The sequence below is a fragment of the Felis catus genome, chromosome A1 (assembly GCF_018350175.1).
Source record: "Felis catus isolate Fca126 chromosome A1, F.catus_Fca126_mat1.0, whole genome shotgun sequence".
Lineage (NCBI taxonomy): Eukaryota > Metazoa > Chordata > Mammalia > Carnivora > Felidae > Felis > Felis catus.
In genome coordinates this window covers 228,235,679-228,251,994 of record NC_058368.1, presented here as the reverse complement: position 1 = coordinate 228,251,994, position 16,316 = coordinate 228,235,679, and the positions used below count along the sequence as shown (strand labels likewise).

Here is a 16,316-nt window from a genome sequence, read left to right as displayed (position 1 = left end):
AACTATGTGCTAGACATTGTTGGTTTAATGCTCTTAACAAACTTATGGGACAGGTAGCATTATTAAATCCATTTTGCAGATGAGAAAACTGGAACATAGCTAGGTGAGCCATCCGCCCAAGGTTACGAAGCTGTAGGTGATAGGGTAAGAATCAAACCTGGCCCGAATGGCTCACCATTAATCTCAGCAATAGTTGGGATTAATATGTGTGTGTGTCTACTTCTATGTCTTTGCAGGAAGGTGTGAAAATGAATCAGAGATAACTAGATACGTGACTTCAATATACGGTATCTTTGAGACTCCTCCAAAGCCACATGACTAATTACCAGGGTAATAAAGCCAGAAATGCAATGCAAATATGCAGGCTGTCTTTTATCTGAGAACCTGTGCCCATCCCTCTGGCAGGGGAGGTGACCACCTTTAGCCTGCAGCATGCAGGGAGGGAGCCACAGGAAGTGAGAGCTCCCACCCAAATGGGCAGTGACTTTTTCTCTGTCTACTTCACCATGTACCTGAGAAAAATAAACGCATGACTTCAAAATGTAAAGAAGCTGTCCTCATTTAATGTTTCTTTATTGAAAGAGAGAGAGAGAGAGAGAGAGAGAGAGAGAGAGAGAGAATTCCAAGCAGGCTCCATGCTGACAGCATGGACAAGGGACTCAGCCTCACAAACCATGAGATTATGACCTGAGCCGGAATTAAGAGTTGGGACACTTAACCGACTGAGCCACCCAGGCACCCTTTAATTTAGCCTTCATTTTGAAGCTTCATCCCTGACAACACAGAGACTCCCTAAATGCATAGTCTGAAGTAGAACATCAACCACAGAAATTGCCAGAGGATTGCATTCATCCCACAACAAACAAACATGATTCTGACATCAGCTTTGGTAGCTGGGAATCATAGGCAAATTACATACATCTCTACACCTTAATTTCCCCATCTGCAAATTAGGCATGATATACCTTACAGTCTTGTAAAGATTAAGTTAGTTAATATATGAGAACGACTGGCATAGTATAATGCCCGGAATGCAGTAGGCACCCAAGATGTGTTAGGTTTCTCCTCTCTTTCCACACACACACATGCGTGCGCACACACACTCATGCACACGTATACGTGTATTCTTATCTTTTCACTGAAACAAATTTCCCAGACTCATCTTCCTCATGACATTAACTGAGTCCCAAGTTTACACACAGAAGGTGGATCAAATGCATGGGGTTCAAGAGTCAGGAGGTCTCCACCTCCCGGTCACCCCAGGGGACTATTCCCACCCCCAGCCCCATATCTGCACACTGTTGGATCAGGATGGGTCAAAAGATATTCTTAGAAACACTTTTCACTTTTTTCCTCATTATCTGCGGACACCTAGGGTGTCCTCATCTAGGGTGAGATCCTTCTCAGCCTACTGGCCAAAGGTACATTTCTTTCCCCGTGTCTGCCTCTTTTCAATTTCCTTTGAGGGCAAAGGAGCCTGAGTGGATGTGGGAAGCTTTGCCCTTCTGGTGAATTTCACACTTTTTGGGTGACTTTCTCATGATGTCCTAATAAGAAACATGAATAAAATAAGCATTTGGGGACACATTGCTCAATTTCTAAAGTCAAAATAAATACCTAGACTTCTTTCTAAAACAAACCAGTCTTGTATGGAAAATTCAATGATGAATTATTTAAACTGAAAATTGCCCCTCATGTTAACATGGAAACAATTTATTATAAGAATTTAACTTTAAATCACTGTATTTTTGGAGTGTCCTTTGGTCTTTAGTGATGCTACACCTCTTTATCTCAATTGGAGCCTTATTCAGTTATCAAAATTAAACGAAAATTAGATTTATAATATGAAAATAGCAATGGAATTTTTAGCTTTTCATCACTAAAAAACACTTCTCTGGCAACAAAGCTATTTGGCAAAACAAGTCTGCACCAACTCCTATTGAAACAAAAAAAAAGAAACAAGAATGAAAGTTTGTCTCTTTTTTTCTTTTTAGCACTTTTAAGTTAGTCACTTTTTCCTTGCTTTTTATTTTCTCTCTTAATCTGCTGCTAATGAACCTCACCGCTGACTAATTCCCAGCAGGGTGAGTACAATCCTTCTATAAAAATGTGTTCTTAAATAATAAAGAAGTGCCTGTATTATAAAATTATTTTATTAATACCCTGCTGAGATGTTCAAAGTCATGTTGCAATGGGTTTTCACTGCTTAGTCACAAGATATACAAAAGTAACACCTGACTGAACGTGAGGAAGATTTTTCTTTTACTTTCTACGGGAAATGTTTTTGCAACTGGTTGACTAGATCCAGTGACGCGATAAAGCAAATTTTCTAAAATATTAATTTTGGGTAAAAGAACACGTACTGATTATTTCTCTAAACTAACCATGGCCCCAGGTCTTGACACAACCCAATAAATACGAAGCCGCAGGCAGCGCGCTTGCCCGGGCTCAACCAGACACGTTTATCCTGTCGGATGCACTCGGGGTACGTGGAGCAACACCATGCATCAAGGACCCTACCGAGCACCTTCCTTCTTCTTTTCTGATGCCCCGCTTTCTTCACGGGCTCCCTCTTCCTTCACGTGCCATCTTTCTCCTCCTCACACACAGCACATCCATTGCTACCTCACGCATTTGTATGGCTTCTAGCGATCATTTCACCATATATGTATATCACCATATATTTCACCATATATGTATATCAGAACATCATGTTCTACACCTTAAGTATATGCAATTTTTATTAGAGAAATAAAATGAACTTTAAAAAATGAAATAAACAAGCAATGGTCACATGGGCTGAAAGGTGGTTATCTCCGAGGAGATATTAGCTGAGTAAAATGTAACGAAAGCCTCCAGAACACTTCAGGCCAATGGTGGAAACCAGTTTAGGTATTTTTAGACTTGTCAAACAGAACTTTGCCAAAGTGGAAAAACGTGTGTTTCATAGACGTGCTATGTTCACAGGCTGAAATACGAATCCAGCATTTTACCGCCAGCTACTGGGTGAAGCGACACGTCCCTGAATTCAATCTGGCTTTTCCAACCTGGCTTAACTCTCCAAGCTGGTAGAGCTGGCACCTCCGGTGGGCCCTGAGCAGTCCTGCCGAGAAAGCCTTCCTTCCACCACTTGCCCCACCTCATCCTATCCATCCTTCCACCCCCTGTCCAGACCCTGCTCCTGAGACCCCGCCTCTGACCCCTTCTTCCCACTCCTACCCACCTTCCTTTCCTACCATCGGTTAACTCCTCCAACACTTGCTCCTTATCTCATAAGCTAATGTTTCATGAGCATCCATGCATATTTCACCTGCTTTAATAGATAGGAAAGAACTATCTAGAACCATCATCTCCCCTATAACACTCAAAATAGTGCCTAGCAGCCAGTAAGTACTCATTAAACATGGGGCGAATGTGAAGCTAGTTGATAAAATAATAAAGTCCTCATGACATGATAGCAAGAATAATGAGATCTTGTGTTTATAACATTATCCAATCTGATAGATACCCACCGTCCCTGAATGTGTAAGACAACTTACTGTTGTTTTCTGCGTAAATCCTTATGACGGGCATCAATTCAAAGAGCACTTTTGGTTTGGATTCGATGAGTTTCATGTTCCTCTTGTCCCAGCCTGCACCTTCAAGATACAAGCCGTAGACGTAGACACCCTCTGTGGGAGGGGCAGAAATGTCATCCTTCATCCACTTGGTGACTTCGTTGCAAAGCACCATATTGTCCAAGGCCCAGCCTTTGTTGGCCCGAGTTATTTCCTGCTCAGGACAAGAACAAGAGCAAAGGACGAGGGGAACAATTAGAGGTTTATCTTAACATGAAGAGCATCACGGGGATCAAAGCGGAACCCCGGACCCTAATTCAAAGGAAGTAGAATTGTACTTAAAAAGATTGTGCCATAAACAGTAACCGTGTCCTAATTTAAGCACTTATACTTTAAAAAAGAAATATCAAATCATATCAAATATAAAAATACCAAATAAATACTTTGAAATTCAACCTAGCGGCCTGAGAACAAGTTGCTGTATTTACTTTCAGGACAATGTCATTGCTGGGGCCAAAGAGAGACAGCCATTCTCTGTGTCATTATAGTCTTTAAAACTATACTGGCAGAAGAAAACCTTGTAGAAGAAAATCATAATAACACAACAGGTGCACATGGGAGCTCTTACCTGACGCATTGCAGTTAAAAATCCTTGGGGGTTAAAAAAGCCTGTCATCCAGAAGCAGTGGGGTCGGCCATTGAAAACCCAGGCGGTGAACTGGCAGTTTCTTTCTATAAGCTCAGTAAACCAGAAACCCAAGGTACTTGAAACCCAGGATGCCTGAAATGCATATGTTGAAATAATCAAATTCTGCTGTGTAACTAGCTATGTTCACAGAAAAAAAAATTATGAAATATCAATTTCACTTTTAGAATTTAGAAGTCCCTAAGACAGGAATTTCCCTTGGGTTTTGACAGTTAAGTTTTCAAATTATTCTTCCTCCTTACTGATATTAAGATACAACAGAATCAGCTAATGATCCCATGAATACCAAATCAATTCAGCACTCAGTATGCTGTTCAAGGTTCTGATGTCAACAGAATCACCTTCCACGTACAAATATATTCACTGTCAATTCTGCTATAAAGTAATGAAAACAATTAATTGAATTAAATAGGTTTCCACTATTTTTTCCTCAGGTTACATTTTTTCTTTCCCCGTCAGGTTACATTTTTAATAGATACACTGCAAAACAGGATTTCTATTTCCATAAATGTGCTTGTGGCCCCTTTAAAATATATTCTGTGGATGATAAATCGTACCTTTCTCCACTTCTCATTTTTAATGAGGCAAACAACAGTTATTTTCTGAAGTTCTTGTCCCTTAGAATGAACTTTTATTTCCTCTGATGAAGGAGCAGAAACGGAAACACAGGTCCCTTACCACCAACAAATTAATTGCATTCATTGCCTGTGACATGCTGCCTGAATTCACATGTGGAACTTCTATTATTACAGTGGGATGGATATGTCCTTAGTGTTATCAGCAGCTGTCCTTGTAGTTATCTCCAAATCATGTTTTATGTCATTTTATTATAATTGGAATACTCTATGTATGAATAAATGTAGTGATCATCCTATGTAGATATATACCACTTGAATTTCAAATTCTTAAGACTTAATTTGCCTATTTTTCAAGAGATAATGAGATTCCAAAGACTGATAATAAGTTGAATAGAATACAAACCTACATAAAAAGACCACACTTTATTTTTTTTAATTTTTTTAACGTTTATTTATTTATTTATTTATTTATTTTATTTTTGGGGGGGGTGGGGACAGAGAGAGACAGAGCATGAACGGGGGAGGGGCAGAGAGAGAGGGAGACACAGAATCGGAAACAGGCTCCAGGCTCTGAGCCATCAGCCCAGAGCCTGACGCGGGGCTCGAACTCACGGACCGCAAGATCGTGACCTGGCTGAAGTCGGACGCTTAACCGACTGCGCCACCCAGGCGCCCCACGTTTATTTATTTTTGAGACAGAGAGAGACAGAGCATGAATAGGGGAGGGTCAGAGCGAGAAGGAGACACAGAATCCGAAGCAGGCTCCAGGCTCTGAGCTGTCAGCACAGAGCCTGACGCGGGGCTCGAACTCACAGACTGTGAGATCATGACCTGAGCCGAAGTCGGACGCTTAACCGACCGAGCCACCCAGGCGCCCCAAAAAGACCACACTTTAAAATTAGGTAACTCATTCTATCCTATCTTTATAGACATGTTAACTGAAAGGGATGTGTTTATATGACATTTGACGTGAGGCACAGGGAACTGTTTATGTGAAGGTGCCTCGTGGCAAGGATCCCTGTTCCAGAGACTTCTAGGTGCTGACCAAGTGGAGAGGGCTGGTTCGATGAGGAATGAACCCGCAATGGCCAGTGACCAGGAAGGTTCTCCCTCTGTCACCGGCCAATGAGGAAAGTCAGTCCAGATAGAAAACTCTCCGCCTTTGGGAACGAAGTCATTAGAGGTGAGGATATGATGGAGTCTGGGCAAAGCTGATCCTACGTTTCTAAAGCCCTGGGTGAGATGTCTGAGTGCCTGTGCTAAGTGAGTCTCTTCTGGGAGAGGCTGCCAGTCCTAACCCTGTCACGTCTCACCTTCCCATTTACCCGAGCAGCTTCCAAAAGGCCAAAGGTCCAGTCACTGCATGACCCAATCCCTTTTCTAGATGTTGCCCTCCCGTATATTCCCCTACAACTGGCCCCTGCCTCCTGCCCTCTCAAGTCCTCCTGCCACACCCCCAAATCTTTATAACCTCCCACAATGCATGAAATGCTTGGTAAAGATACTCAGGTACTCCTTTTACTACTCCAAGTAGACAAGTATTTACCGAAAGCACATCTTGTCATTTAGCACAAGCACCAGCATGTGATCAGTAAGCATATTGTTAAATCATTTTCTTGTTACCTGGAGATATACTTGCTCACTACCTCCAGGCAGAGCAGGGAAAAAGGTTTCTCTTTGGTGCGTGCGTGTGTGTGTGTATGCATGCGTGTGTGTGTGTGTAGGAACACTTCTTTCTATAAACCTAACATCATGGGCTTTGAAGTCCAACGGAGCTGGGGTTTAAATTCTGGTTCTTGGACTTCTTAGGTGTGTGATCTGGGAAAAGACTTAGCATCTCCCAATTTCACATTCTTTACCTGCACAATGAGGGCAATAAGTGCAAAATGTAAATGAAATAACACATGCAACGGCCTAGCAGAGTGCCTGATATGTGGGAGATGCTAAATAGTCTCCTTCCCTACCTACGCTCCCAAAATACAAGCCAGTAAGGGGATTAGTCCCTAAACAAAAGAACCCTTTTAAGTAAATTACGCTCCAAAAGCTTTCCACCTGCCAATCACAGCTATTTACAACAATAAAGTGATTAGGTGGAATAAGAGCGGACTAAAACATACTTTCTTCCACTGAGCAGGAATTCTGGCATCAAACATGCAATTCAGTGCATCTCGTAGATTTTCGCTCATGATGATCGTGCCGTCGATGGCAAGTTTCAACTCCGTCAGGGTGGTGCGGACCAGAGTCAGCAGCCTCTGCATTCTGTCTATCTCCTGCCTGAGGAAGATGTTCATGGGCTGGAACAGCCCCATCTTTAGCAGCCTCTCTTTCACCTGCCGTGGAGACATTGAACATGTGTTAAAAATGTGACAGCTACAAACGTACCCTGGGGCTGCCGAAAAGACCCCAAATCTTACAATCCCATCAATGGTTAAGATTTTTTTTTTTTCACTGCCAGAAAACAAAGAAGAAATATAAAAGGAAACATCTGTTAGATGACCGGCCAATTTTTCATCCCATGTGGGAGAGGACAGGCAGCCATTCATTCGCAGTAGAAGAGAAACACATGACCATAACCACGCAGCCTTCGAAATGGCAATTGCACTCACTGGGAAACATTCACTTACCTGCCTGCCTAAGACTTGCAAACACACACACAGACACACGCGAGCAGACAGGTACACATGCACGACCATTCTGCTGGCTGCTTCAAAAGACTAGGCTTCTGTTCTATAAGCTTTCTGTGCTTTCCATCAGAGCATTCATCCGTTCTTCCTCCAACCCACCCACCCAGCCATCCATTCCCATCTTACAAGTATTTACTGAGACTCTCCCATGGATCGATCCGCTGCCCTGCTGGGCCGCGTTGCTTTATGCTCAGGCAGCATCGACAAAGTCAGCCAAAGGGAGCGGACTCTCCTAAACCCCATTAGTTACCGCAGTTATTTATGTTACCGTGATGATATTTTTAGATACTTTTATTGCTTCATAAATATTTCAGCCACTGTTAGATATGAATGACCTCTTTCCTGATACTACAATGAGAGGTGCTTATGAGAGCTGATAAGAGTATTGATTTTCTCCAAGCAAGTGATCAGTTTTTTTCCAGGGGAAATTATTCCCTTGGCAATAAGCCCTTGAGTTCAGTCTATAGCACCAGCAACCAAAAGGACATGCTTTGTGGAAAAGAATAGGATGCTAAAGAAACAAAATGCTGCCGATTCCTGTCAGAAAACCAGGTAGAAAAGGTCAATATATAAAGGAACATGACGGTCCTGTGACAAAAGAGTCACACGGTTAGTCTGGGTCATCTATTACGACTATGTGGAAAGTAAGTGAGTCACCTGTGTTCTTATCCAAGATTTAAAAATGTCTTCAGGGTAAATCTTTTCAGTAACATTTGCTAAACTGCCTAAAAAATTAACTTTCCTACTCATAAATTTTGCTTACAAGTTACTTACATCTTAAAAAGACAAATTAATTTTCAAAACCTGTGAAGCTGCAATGCATTAATGATATAAATACAGGCTCCCTGAAATTAAGAAGCCCGGAATTTTAAGGTGTGCATTATGTTATGCAACATTTTTTTTAATGATCAGGTGCTTGGGGTGCCTGGGTGGCTCAGTTGGTTGAGCATCTGACTCTTGCTCTGGGCTCAGGTCAAGATGCCAGGGTCATGGGATTGAGCCATGCATCAGGCTCCACACTGAGCATGGAGCCTGCTTGATATTCTCTCTCTTTTTCCCTCAGCCCCTTTTCCCCACTCATGCTCTCTCTCCCTCTCTTCCTCTTTCTCTCTCTCTCAAATAAAAAATAAATGATCAGGTGCTTTACTCTAAAAATACACTACTTTCCTTTGAACAAATGATAATGTGAAGCATCTCAAGGGAAAGTTCTAGAAAAACAATCCTAACCCATTGGTACATACTTAAAACCTAGTTATGAATATCAACATTCTTGTCAGGTTTCTTTTATCATTTATACTTTGAAGTGATTACATTTATAGATTTAAAAACTTTGGGGCACCCGGGTGGCTCAGTCAGTTAAGCGTCTGACTTCAGCTCAGGTCAGGATCTCGCAGTCCGTGTGTTCAAGCCCCACATCGGGCTCTGTGCTGACAGCTCGGAGCCTGGAGCCTGCTTCTGATTCTGTGTCTCCCTCTCTCTCTGCCCCTTCCCCACTCACACTCTGTTTCTCTCTGTCTCTCAAAAATGAATAAGTGTTAAAAAAAAAATTAAAGACTTCTTTAACAAAATAAGTAAAAATAAAAACTTCTTTTGCTGGTTCTTCAGGAAGTGAGTTTTTAAATATTCTTTCACTTTCAGAAAAATCACTCTTTGCTCTCCTTCCTTATTCCTCACTCCCCCAACAAGACAGACACGTCCACCATTGACATCTTGCCAGGATGTCATCAACTCACCTCAAATGGGCCATAGTCTGGGGGTAGCTTGTCGAGCATATCGTCAGCGAGCCGGGCCACCACGGCCTCCCGGGTCTCATCCCCTCCACCAGAGCTGTCCTTGGGTTGGATGCTGAGGATGGTGTCCAGCACGTCCTTGGCCAGCTTGCTCTGGTAGGTAATGTCGGCATTGGGATGCAGCCCGAACACCTCGGGGCTGTCGCAGGAAGGCAGGCTCTGAGCAACAAAGACCCCAGGGAAGCCCAGACGGCCGACATGAACACCAGGTAAATTATACCGTCTCAAGAAACCAATGTTTTTATTAAGGTAGGTAGGTTTTATTAAGGTAGGTAATGTAACATTGCGTGTCAACTATATTTGAATTTTAAAATAAAGAAAGAACATAAAGTAATCTCCTCCCCCAAAAAGCCGAGTAGATACATGATCTCGTATTTGTGTCAGGCTACAATCTCAATACTTTCTCCAGAAAAGAATCAAAAGTTGCCTCAAAAGAAGATGAACGATGAGAAACATAGTAAGTTGATGGTTCTCTAATGCTGTACCTCAGGCAAATGTAATCAAAGAGACACTGCCTTATTTAGAATATGTGAAATAAGAAAAGGGAGCTACGGATTAGTACTTTGTTTTCTGAAGGTCTGATTTAATTCGAACCAATCATTTAAATAAATGTGGTATAACTAACAGTAACTATGTTTTTTGAGATGCCATACAATGACAGTTTTAGCAATTATGGCCCAAAGAAGGCTGACAGCAGGAACTGTACTGTCCCAGGGAGAAAGACGAGGACTAGGAACAAAGAGGAATATTGAGAGCAACCAAGTCCGAGGGAAAAGCAGAGACATAGATAAACAGTTTAAAAAAAAAAAAAAAAAGTTGGTGCAGGGGGTGTGCCTGGGTGGCTCAGTCGGTTGAGTGACCGATTTCGGCTCAGGTCATGATCTCACGGTTTGTAGGTTCGAGCCCCGCATCGGGCTCTGTGCTGACAGCTCAGAGCCTAGAGCCTGTTTCAGATTCTGTGTCTCCCTCTCTCTCTCTGCCCCTCCTCCACTCACGCTCTCTCTCTCTCTCTGTATCAAAAATAAACATTTTTTAAAAATGCAGAGACAGCAAGAGACAATCAGAAGCAGAAAAAGCGGGCAAAGAACTCAGCTATTTGAAAGAAAGAAAATGTACCTACAATTTGATATTTGTTTCTACATGTGAATATTATCCTAAACTTTATTATTGTCTTCTTCATATTGTTCCTGCACTCTCCTCCATTATTTTATTCCTTTTTACATAATGTCTTTTATGAACAGCCTCAAGTTCACTGGGCAATGAGGTATATGTAAATAAAGATATGTACAGGCATATCTAAATTTATATCTTCATAGGCACTTTCCTATTCAGTGCTGATGATTTAAAGACATATATAGTACAGTTAAAACAAATATATTTTCTGATGTGAATTAGTAAAAGTGTAGAGGTGATAATATATGATAAACTCATTACATACATAAATCACAGAACCTCTAAATGTACTGATAAATTTAGCCCTTTGGGGCTGTCGTGTTCCAGTTTGTTCAGTTGGAGATAAATCGCAGATAGATGCAAAAGAGAATTCTACATAATGATCTAAAGCATTCAAGGCACAGAGACAGAAAATGTAGTCACCTTGAAACACAAATCAGATCTTTGCCCCTAAATTTCCAGTCACAATCTACCTTATTCCTTCTGAGAGCAGTACTCTTCAGCCTGGGGAGATGCCACCCCCAGGGGACAATGTCTGGAGACATTTTTGATTGTCACAACTGGGTGGGGGTACTACTGACATCTAGTGGGGGGAGGCCAGGAATGCTGCTAACCACTCTATATGGTTATACCCCATCGCAAAGAAGAATCCCACCCTGAACGTCACCGGTGCCCAGGGTGAGACAGGAAGTGCTTATGGAAAGCAGGTTCCTGAACATACTCATAGGCCCTCCACTGGGCCAGGATTAAGGAACAGAGGTCTCAGGATGAGTCATTACAGCTGCCTGAAGTCTTACATCTCACAGTGGAGAGCTCCAGGGGATTTGGTGGTTTCCCTAGTTCAAAATCTGCCCGGCCTATCCTATCCCCAAAGAATATTCCTCACTGAGGAATAAATGAGAAGGGAGGGAGGGCATTCACACAAAATACACACTCAGAACAAATATAAACATTTTAACCGTTAGGTGAATAGAAACATAGGAAGGAAGCACCTACAGTGAGAGTATGTATCACAATTAAAAATTATTTCAAAAGCAGTATTTGCAGTGTAAATAAATATTAAAATTGTCAAAAGGCTGCAGATATTTGCTCTATGCATAAAATTCTGAAGTTGACAAACCTGGATATATTGAAGATAGCTGTCCACGGTGTTGCATTTGGGAATATTATATCCTTGGTAAAAGCTGAAATCTGATCCAAACATATTTTCACTGAACCAGACCTTAGCAAACGTGGTCAGCAATCTCTTATCGTAGTTATCGGTGACTCTGCCCCCATATTGGATCTCTCCTATCATGTAGCGGACGGTGGTCCAGGAGACGCCCTGGGGGAATTTACAGAAAAGCTGTGTACAACTATGGTCTCATCCTGGTTTTCCCCACCAAGGAACATCTACGTATTTGTGGTCATCGATGCCAGTTGTTCCTTCTTTATTAGCAATGTTAAATGTGCAAGAAGAAATCTACACAGACAAACCTGAGCATTACTCAAATCTCATGCTCGTGATTTAAAATAGACTCCTTTGGTGCATCTATATGCTTTCATACTTTAAGTTCAACAGAAAAAAAGAAGATAGCTTTTGAGAAGATTGAGGGAGCTCTTTAAAAGGCACATGCTTCAAAAATTATCTAGGCTTTAATTTTCATTTTTTAGGATTTTAGAAAACAACTTTTCTCAGCCATTTCCCCCCTCAGTAGAGCTTTTCAAGTTGTCTTACATGTAATTTCAACTTGGTTTTGAGAAATAATAATATAATCAAAATTGGTACATTTTTTTTTTTTCATCTGAAATCAAGAGGCAAGTGTGATCCAGTTGCCATGACTTAGAGATATGTCTGCAACCACACAAGATCATCGCTCTTACAGGATCAATCCCAAAGCTGGGCAGGCACGGGCATCTACGCTCATGATCGCCAGTGGCATGAGATGGCGGGCACAGAGTACCTTTTTGACTTCCATGTCATCTAAGTGGTTTTGGATGAACTGCACAGTGGCATTAAAGTCGGCTTGATTAAATTCATAGGGGATGTTCCACCCCAGGGGACCAAACTTCCTTCTCTCCTGGACTGTGGAGTGCAGGAAAGCCACGGCATACAGCATGGGCTTCCACTGGGCCACAGTGCTCACATCCAGCAGGTCTTGACTCACACCTGTCGTGGTCGGTGGGGTGAAAAAATGTACCATCACTCGCACATCTTTCTTTTTTTATTACATTTATACGTTATTAATCATTTTTGTACATTTCTGATAATAAACTTCGCTTATCTTGAATTATTTTTATCACATTCATACAACAACAATTATAATTAACCTTTGGGTGTCCAGATGGTATCTTTCTCTGAAATACCTGCGAAGAGATTGGGGGAGGTGGCTGGGGGCTTGCTAACATGGATCAAGTGCCTGCCAGTCTGACAAGATAATGTGGGGGGAAACTAGAGGTGGAAGAATGAGGGCAGTAAAATAAATACTACTACTATTATTTAAATTGCTACTACTAATAATTTTATTATTTTTTTATTTAAAAAATTTTTTTAATGTTTTTATTTATATTTGAGACAGAGAGAGAGCATGAGCAGGGGAGGGGCAGAGAGAGAGAGGGAGACACAGACTCCGAAGCAGGCTCCAGGCTCCGAGCCGTCAGCACAGAGCCCAACGCGAGGCTCTAATTCATGGACTGTGAGATTTGACCTGAGTTGAAGTTGGAGACTTAACCAACTGAGCCACCCAGGCGCCCCTATTTTTATTATTATTAGGAGCATGTACTCGGGTTGCAATGGGCTTCTGTATACACTACTAACAATTTACTATTAATTAAAATAGTGTATATAGAAGCCTACTACACGCTGAGTATATTCCCCAAATAACTACAATTATTTTATATATATATATATATATACACATATATATATACATATACATATATATATTTGTACACTTTTTATTTAGAATTTTGTTGTTTTACTGCCCTCATCCTTCCACATCTATTTTATCTCCACATTATCTTATAGGTTGACAGAAATTTGAGCCTTGTTAGCAACTCCAAAAAAAACCTGTACATTGTTCAGACGGCTTCATGTGACGGAGGCAGGTCATAACTTTAATTCAGCCTCTCCTCCTGGAAGAGGCTACTGGCCAACTTTACATACGGAGCATGAAGACCATAAATGACAAAATTATGTTGCCATAAAAAGGCAGGTGTCCAGCTGGAGAACGGCACAGGCCAAAGCAGAGTAACGTGGAAAAACAGAAAAAATAGAAAAGAGCTAAGCACGAGCTGACTCCCTCATGCCACGAGAGCATGTTCCACATGGCGCATGACAAAGAGCGCTGTTCTCTCCTCATCAGGTTAAGTAACAGTACAATCTGCTATAACTCTATCGTCGCTAATTGTTTTTATCGTTTCTTTAAGCAAACAACTGAAGCACAAAAACTCCTGTAAACTTGGAAGTATTCCTCAACTCACCACCGTATGTTCTTTTCAATCCTGCCCGGAGGCCCTGTGGAGGCTCATTGGCAAATTTAATGGACATCTGAAGGAGCGTAATGGGAAAGTGCTTATGAACTTCGGTGGTCATCCATAGGCGGAAAGCATCATGTACGATCTCGGTTTCTATAATTATGTCCATTAGCTCATCCATGAAATCGAGCCCCAGATGGCAGTTCTGCAGAAGTGCCCATCCCCCCTAAGTCAACAAGAATAAATGGAAATTAGGCTATTTCATGCTTCACCCAGAGATTCAAACTAAGACATCCTTTAGAAATTGAGTAATTAAAATTTAACAGAGAAGCGCTAAATTAATCCAGATAAAAATCTATGGATACAATTACGTTTAGTTGAAATAAGTGTATTTTTTCCTGTCCCTCAACATACCAGCATGCCAACTGCAGTGATAATGTATGGTAGGAGCTGTGAAAAAAAAACACAGTGAGGCCTCAAAAGAGGTAACAGCACTGCCATGTACAGATGGTTGGATGAAAGCATCCATTTAGCTCAGCCTCCTCCCATGTTCCGTGAGAAGTACAACAAATGAACATTTTTGTTTTACATTTTTATTTATTTTTGAGAGACAGAGAGAGACGGAGCACAAGTGGGGGAGGGGCAGAGAGAGACTGAGACACAGAATCCGAGAGAGGCTCCAGGCTCTGAGCTGTGAGCACAGAGCCCGATGCAGAGCTCGAACTCACAAACCGTGAGATCATGACCTGAGCTGAAGTCGGACGCTTAACCGACTGCGCCACCCAGGCACCCCTTCAAACGGACATTTTTAAAGGCATGAACTCTTAAGTACAAGGACAGTGAGGGTGGAGACAATATCAGTAACATTTAAAGCAGACTCAAGAAAGCTGAATCCTCAAGTAGCATTCAAGGAAACCTGAGACGTAACCTGATTTATGCCACATAACATCAAACACACAAGAGTAGGTGCTAAGACGTTCCTCTGGAAATGGAGAAGACGGGCTCACACAAGAGCCTCTGCCAAAGAAAAAGAGAAAGCTGATTTTTTTAGGGGGCAGAATAGACAGGGTCCAGACTGGAGGACATCCGCACATGAAGGGTCTAGGAACCTCAATGAAGACAGGTGAAAGAACACTTATCTACTCAATTTTGAGGCCTATTACCTCCCTTCTCCCGTGGAGTTCCCAGAATACTGGCAGTAGGGCATATACCCTCTAAACAGTGGGAAAACCTTCTCTGGGGAATCTGACCACTCTAAGGACAAGTGCCTTAGAACACAAAAAGCCCTACTTTTGTATAACGCATTTTATGAGCATAAGAATATTCCTTGTATAGGAGCGTCTGGGTGACTCAGTCAGTTGGGCATCCGACTTTGGCTCAGGTCATGATCTCACAGTCCATGAGTTCAAGCCCTGCGTTGGGCTCTGTGCTGGCAGCTCAGAGCCTAGAGCCTGCTTCAGATTCTGTGTCTCTCTCTCTCTGCCTGCCACCACCCCCCCCCACCACACACACACACTCATGCTCTGTCTCTCTCTGTCTCTCAAAAAATGAACAAACAGGGGCGCCTGGGTGGCGCAGTCGGTTAAGCGTCTGACTTCAGCCAGGTCACGATCTCGCGGTCCATGAGTTCGAGCCCCGCGTCGGGCTCTGGGCTGATGGCTCGGAGCCTGGAGCCTGTTTCAGATTCTGTGTCTCCCTCTCTCTCTGCCCTCCCCCGTTCATGCTCTGTCTCTCTCTGTCCCAAAAATAAATAAACGTTGAAAAAAAAATTTTTTTTTAAATTAAAAAAAAAATGAACAAACATTTAAAAAATGTTAAATAAAAAAAAGAATATTCCTTGCATAAAGCAACAGAGGCAATAATTTAGTTCACGTAATAATAATTTATTCAATATCTAATCTATAGAACGGTTTGGCTAAAATGATCTATAATATTCAGATCATAATCTGGAGTTGTTTTCTTGACTGTAACTTCAGATCATTTAGGTTTGACTAGTGCAGACTGAGTTATTTCTCTTTCCAAGAAATAAACCAAGCACCAAATCTAAAATCTTAGTATAAAACCGATTGCTCTGAAATTTCACATATCCCCTTATATTTTCTTGAGGAATACAGAGTGCTGCTGAATAAGGAAACTATTGTTGGTCCCTTGAAAAATGCTAATTGGCACTGTTCACAATTTTTTAAAAATTAAATGTAAAACATAACAACCACAGAAAGGGTCGAGCTGCTTTCTGTCAGCCAGCGTGTAGGGGAATCTGAGAACTTTGCTGTTTCAACCCTCCCCATGGACTCTGTTAGCTGAGTCTGTTTCTTGGGAATTGCAACATTCTGTGTTAAGTGTTTTGTGTTCTTCTTACTGAGTGGATCATC

General features: G+C 41.8%; 1 protein-coding gene across 1 annotated transcript in view; it reads right to left on the bottom strand.

The window, feature by feature from the left end:
- The window catches only part of DNAH5 (dynein axonemal heavy chain 5), a 282,567-nt gene that overhangs the window by 3,860 nt on the left and 262,391 nt on the right, over nt 1–16,316 (bottom strand). Inside the window, 7 exon segments of the mRNA XM_023239471.2 lie at nt 3,540–3,771; nt 4,186–4,338; nt 6,959–7,171; nt 9,259–9,474; nt 11,609–11,812; nt 12,432–12,637; nt 13,951–14,170. Coding sequence (XP_023095239.2) covers nt 3,540–3,771; nt 4,186–4,338; nt 6,959–7,171; nt 9,259–9,474; nt 11,609–11,812; nt 12,432–12,637; nt 13,951–14,170 — 1,444 coding nt within the window.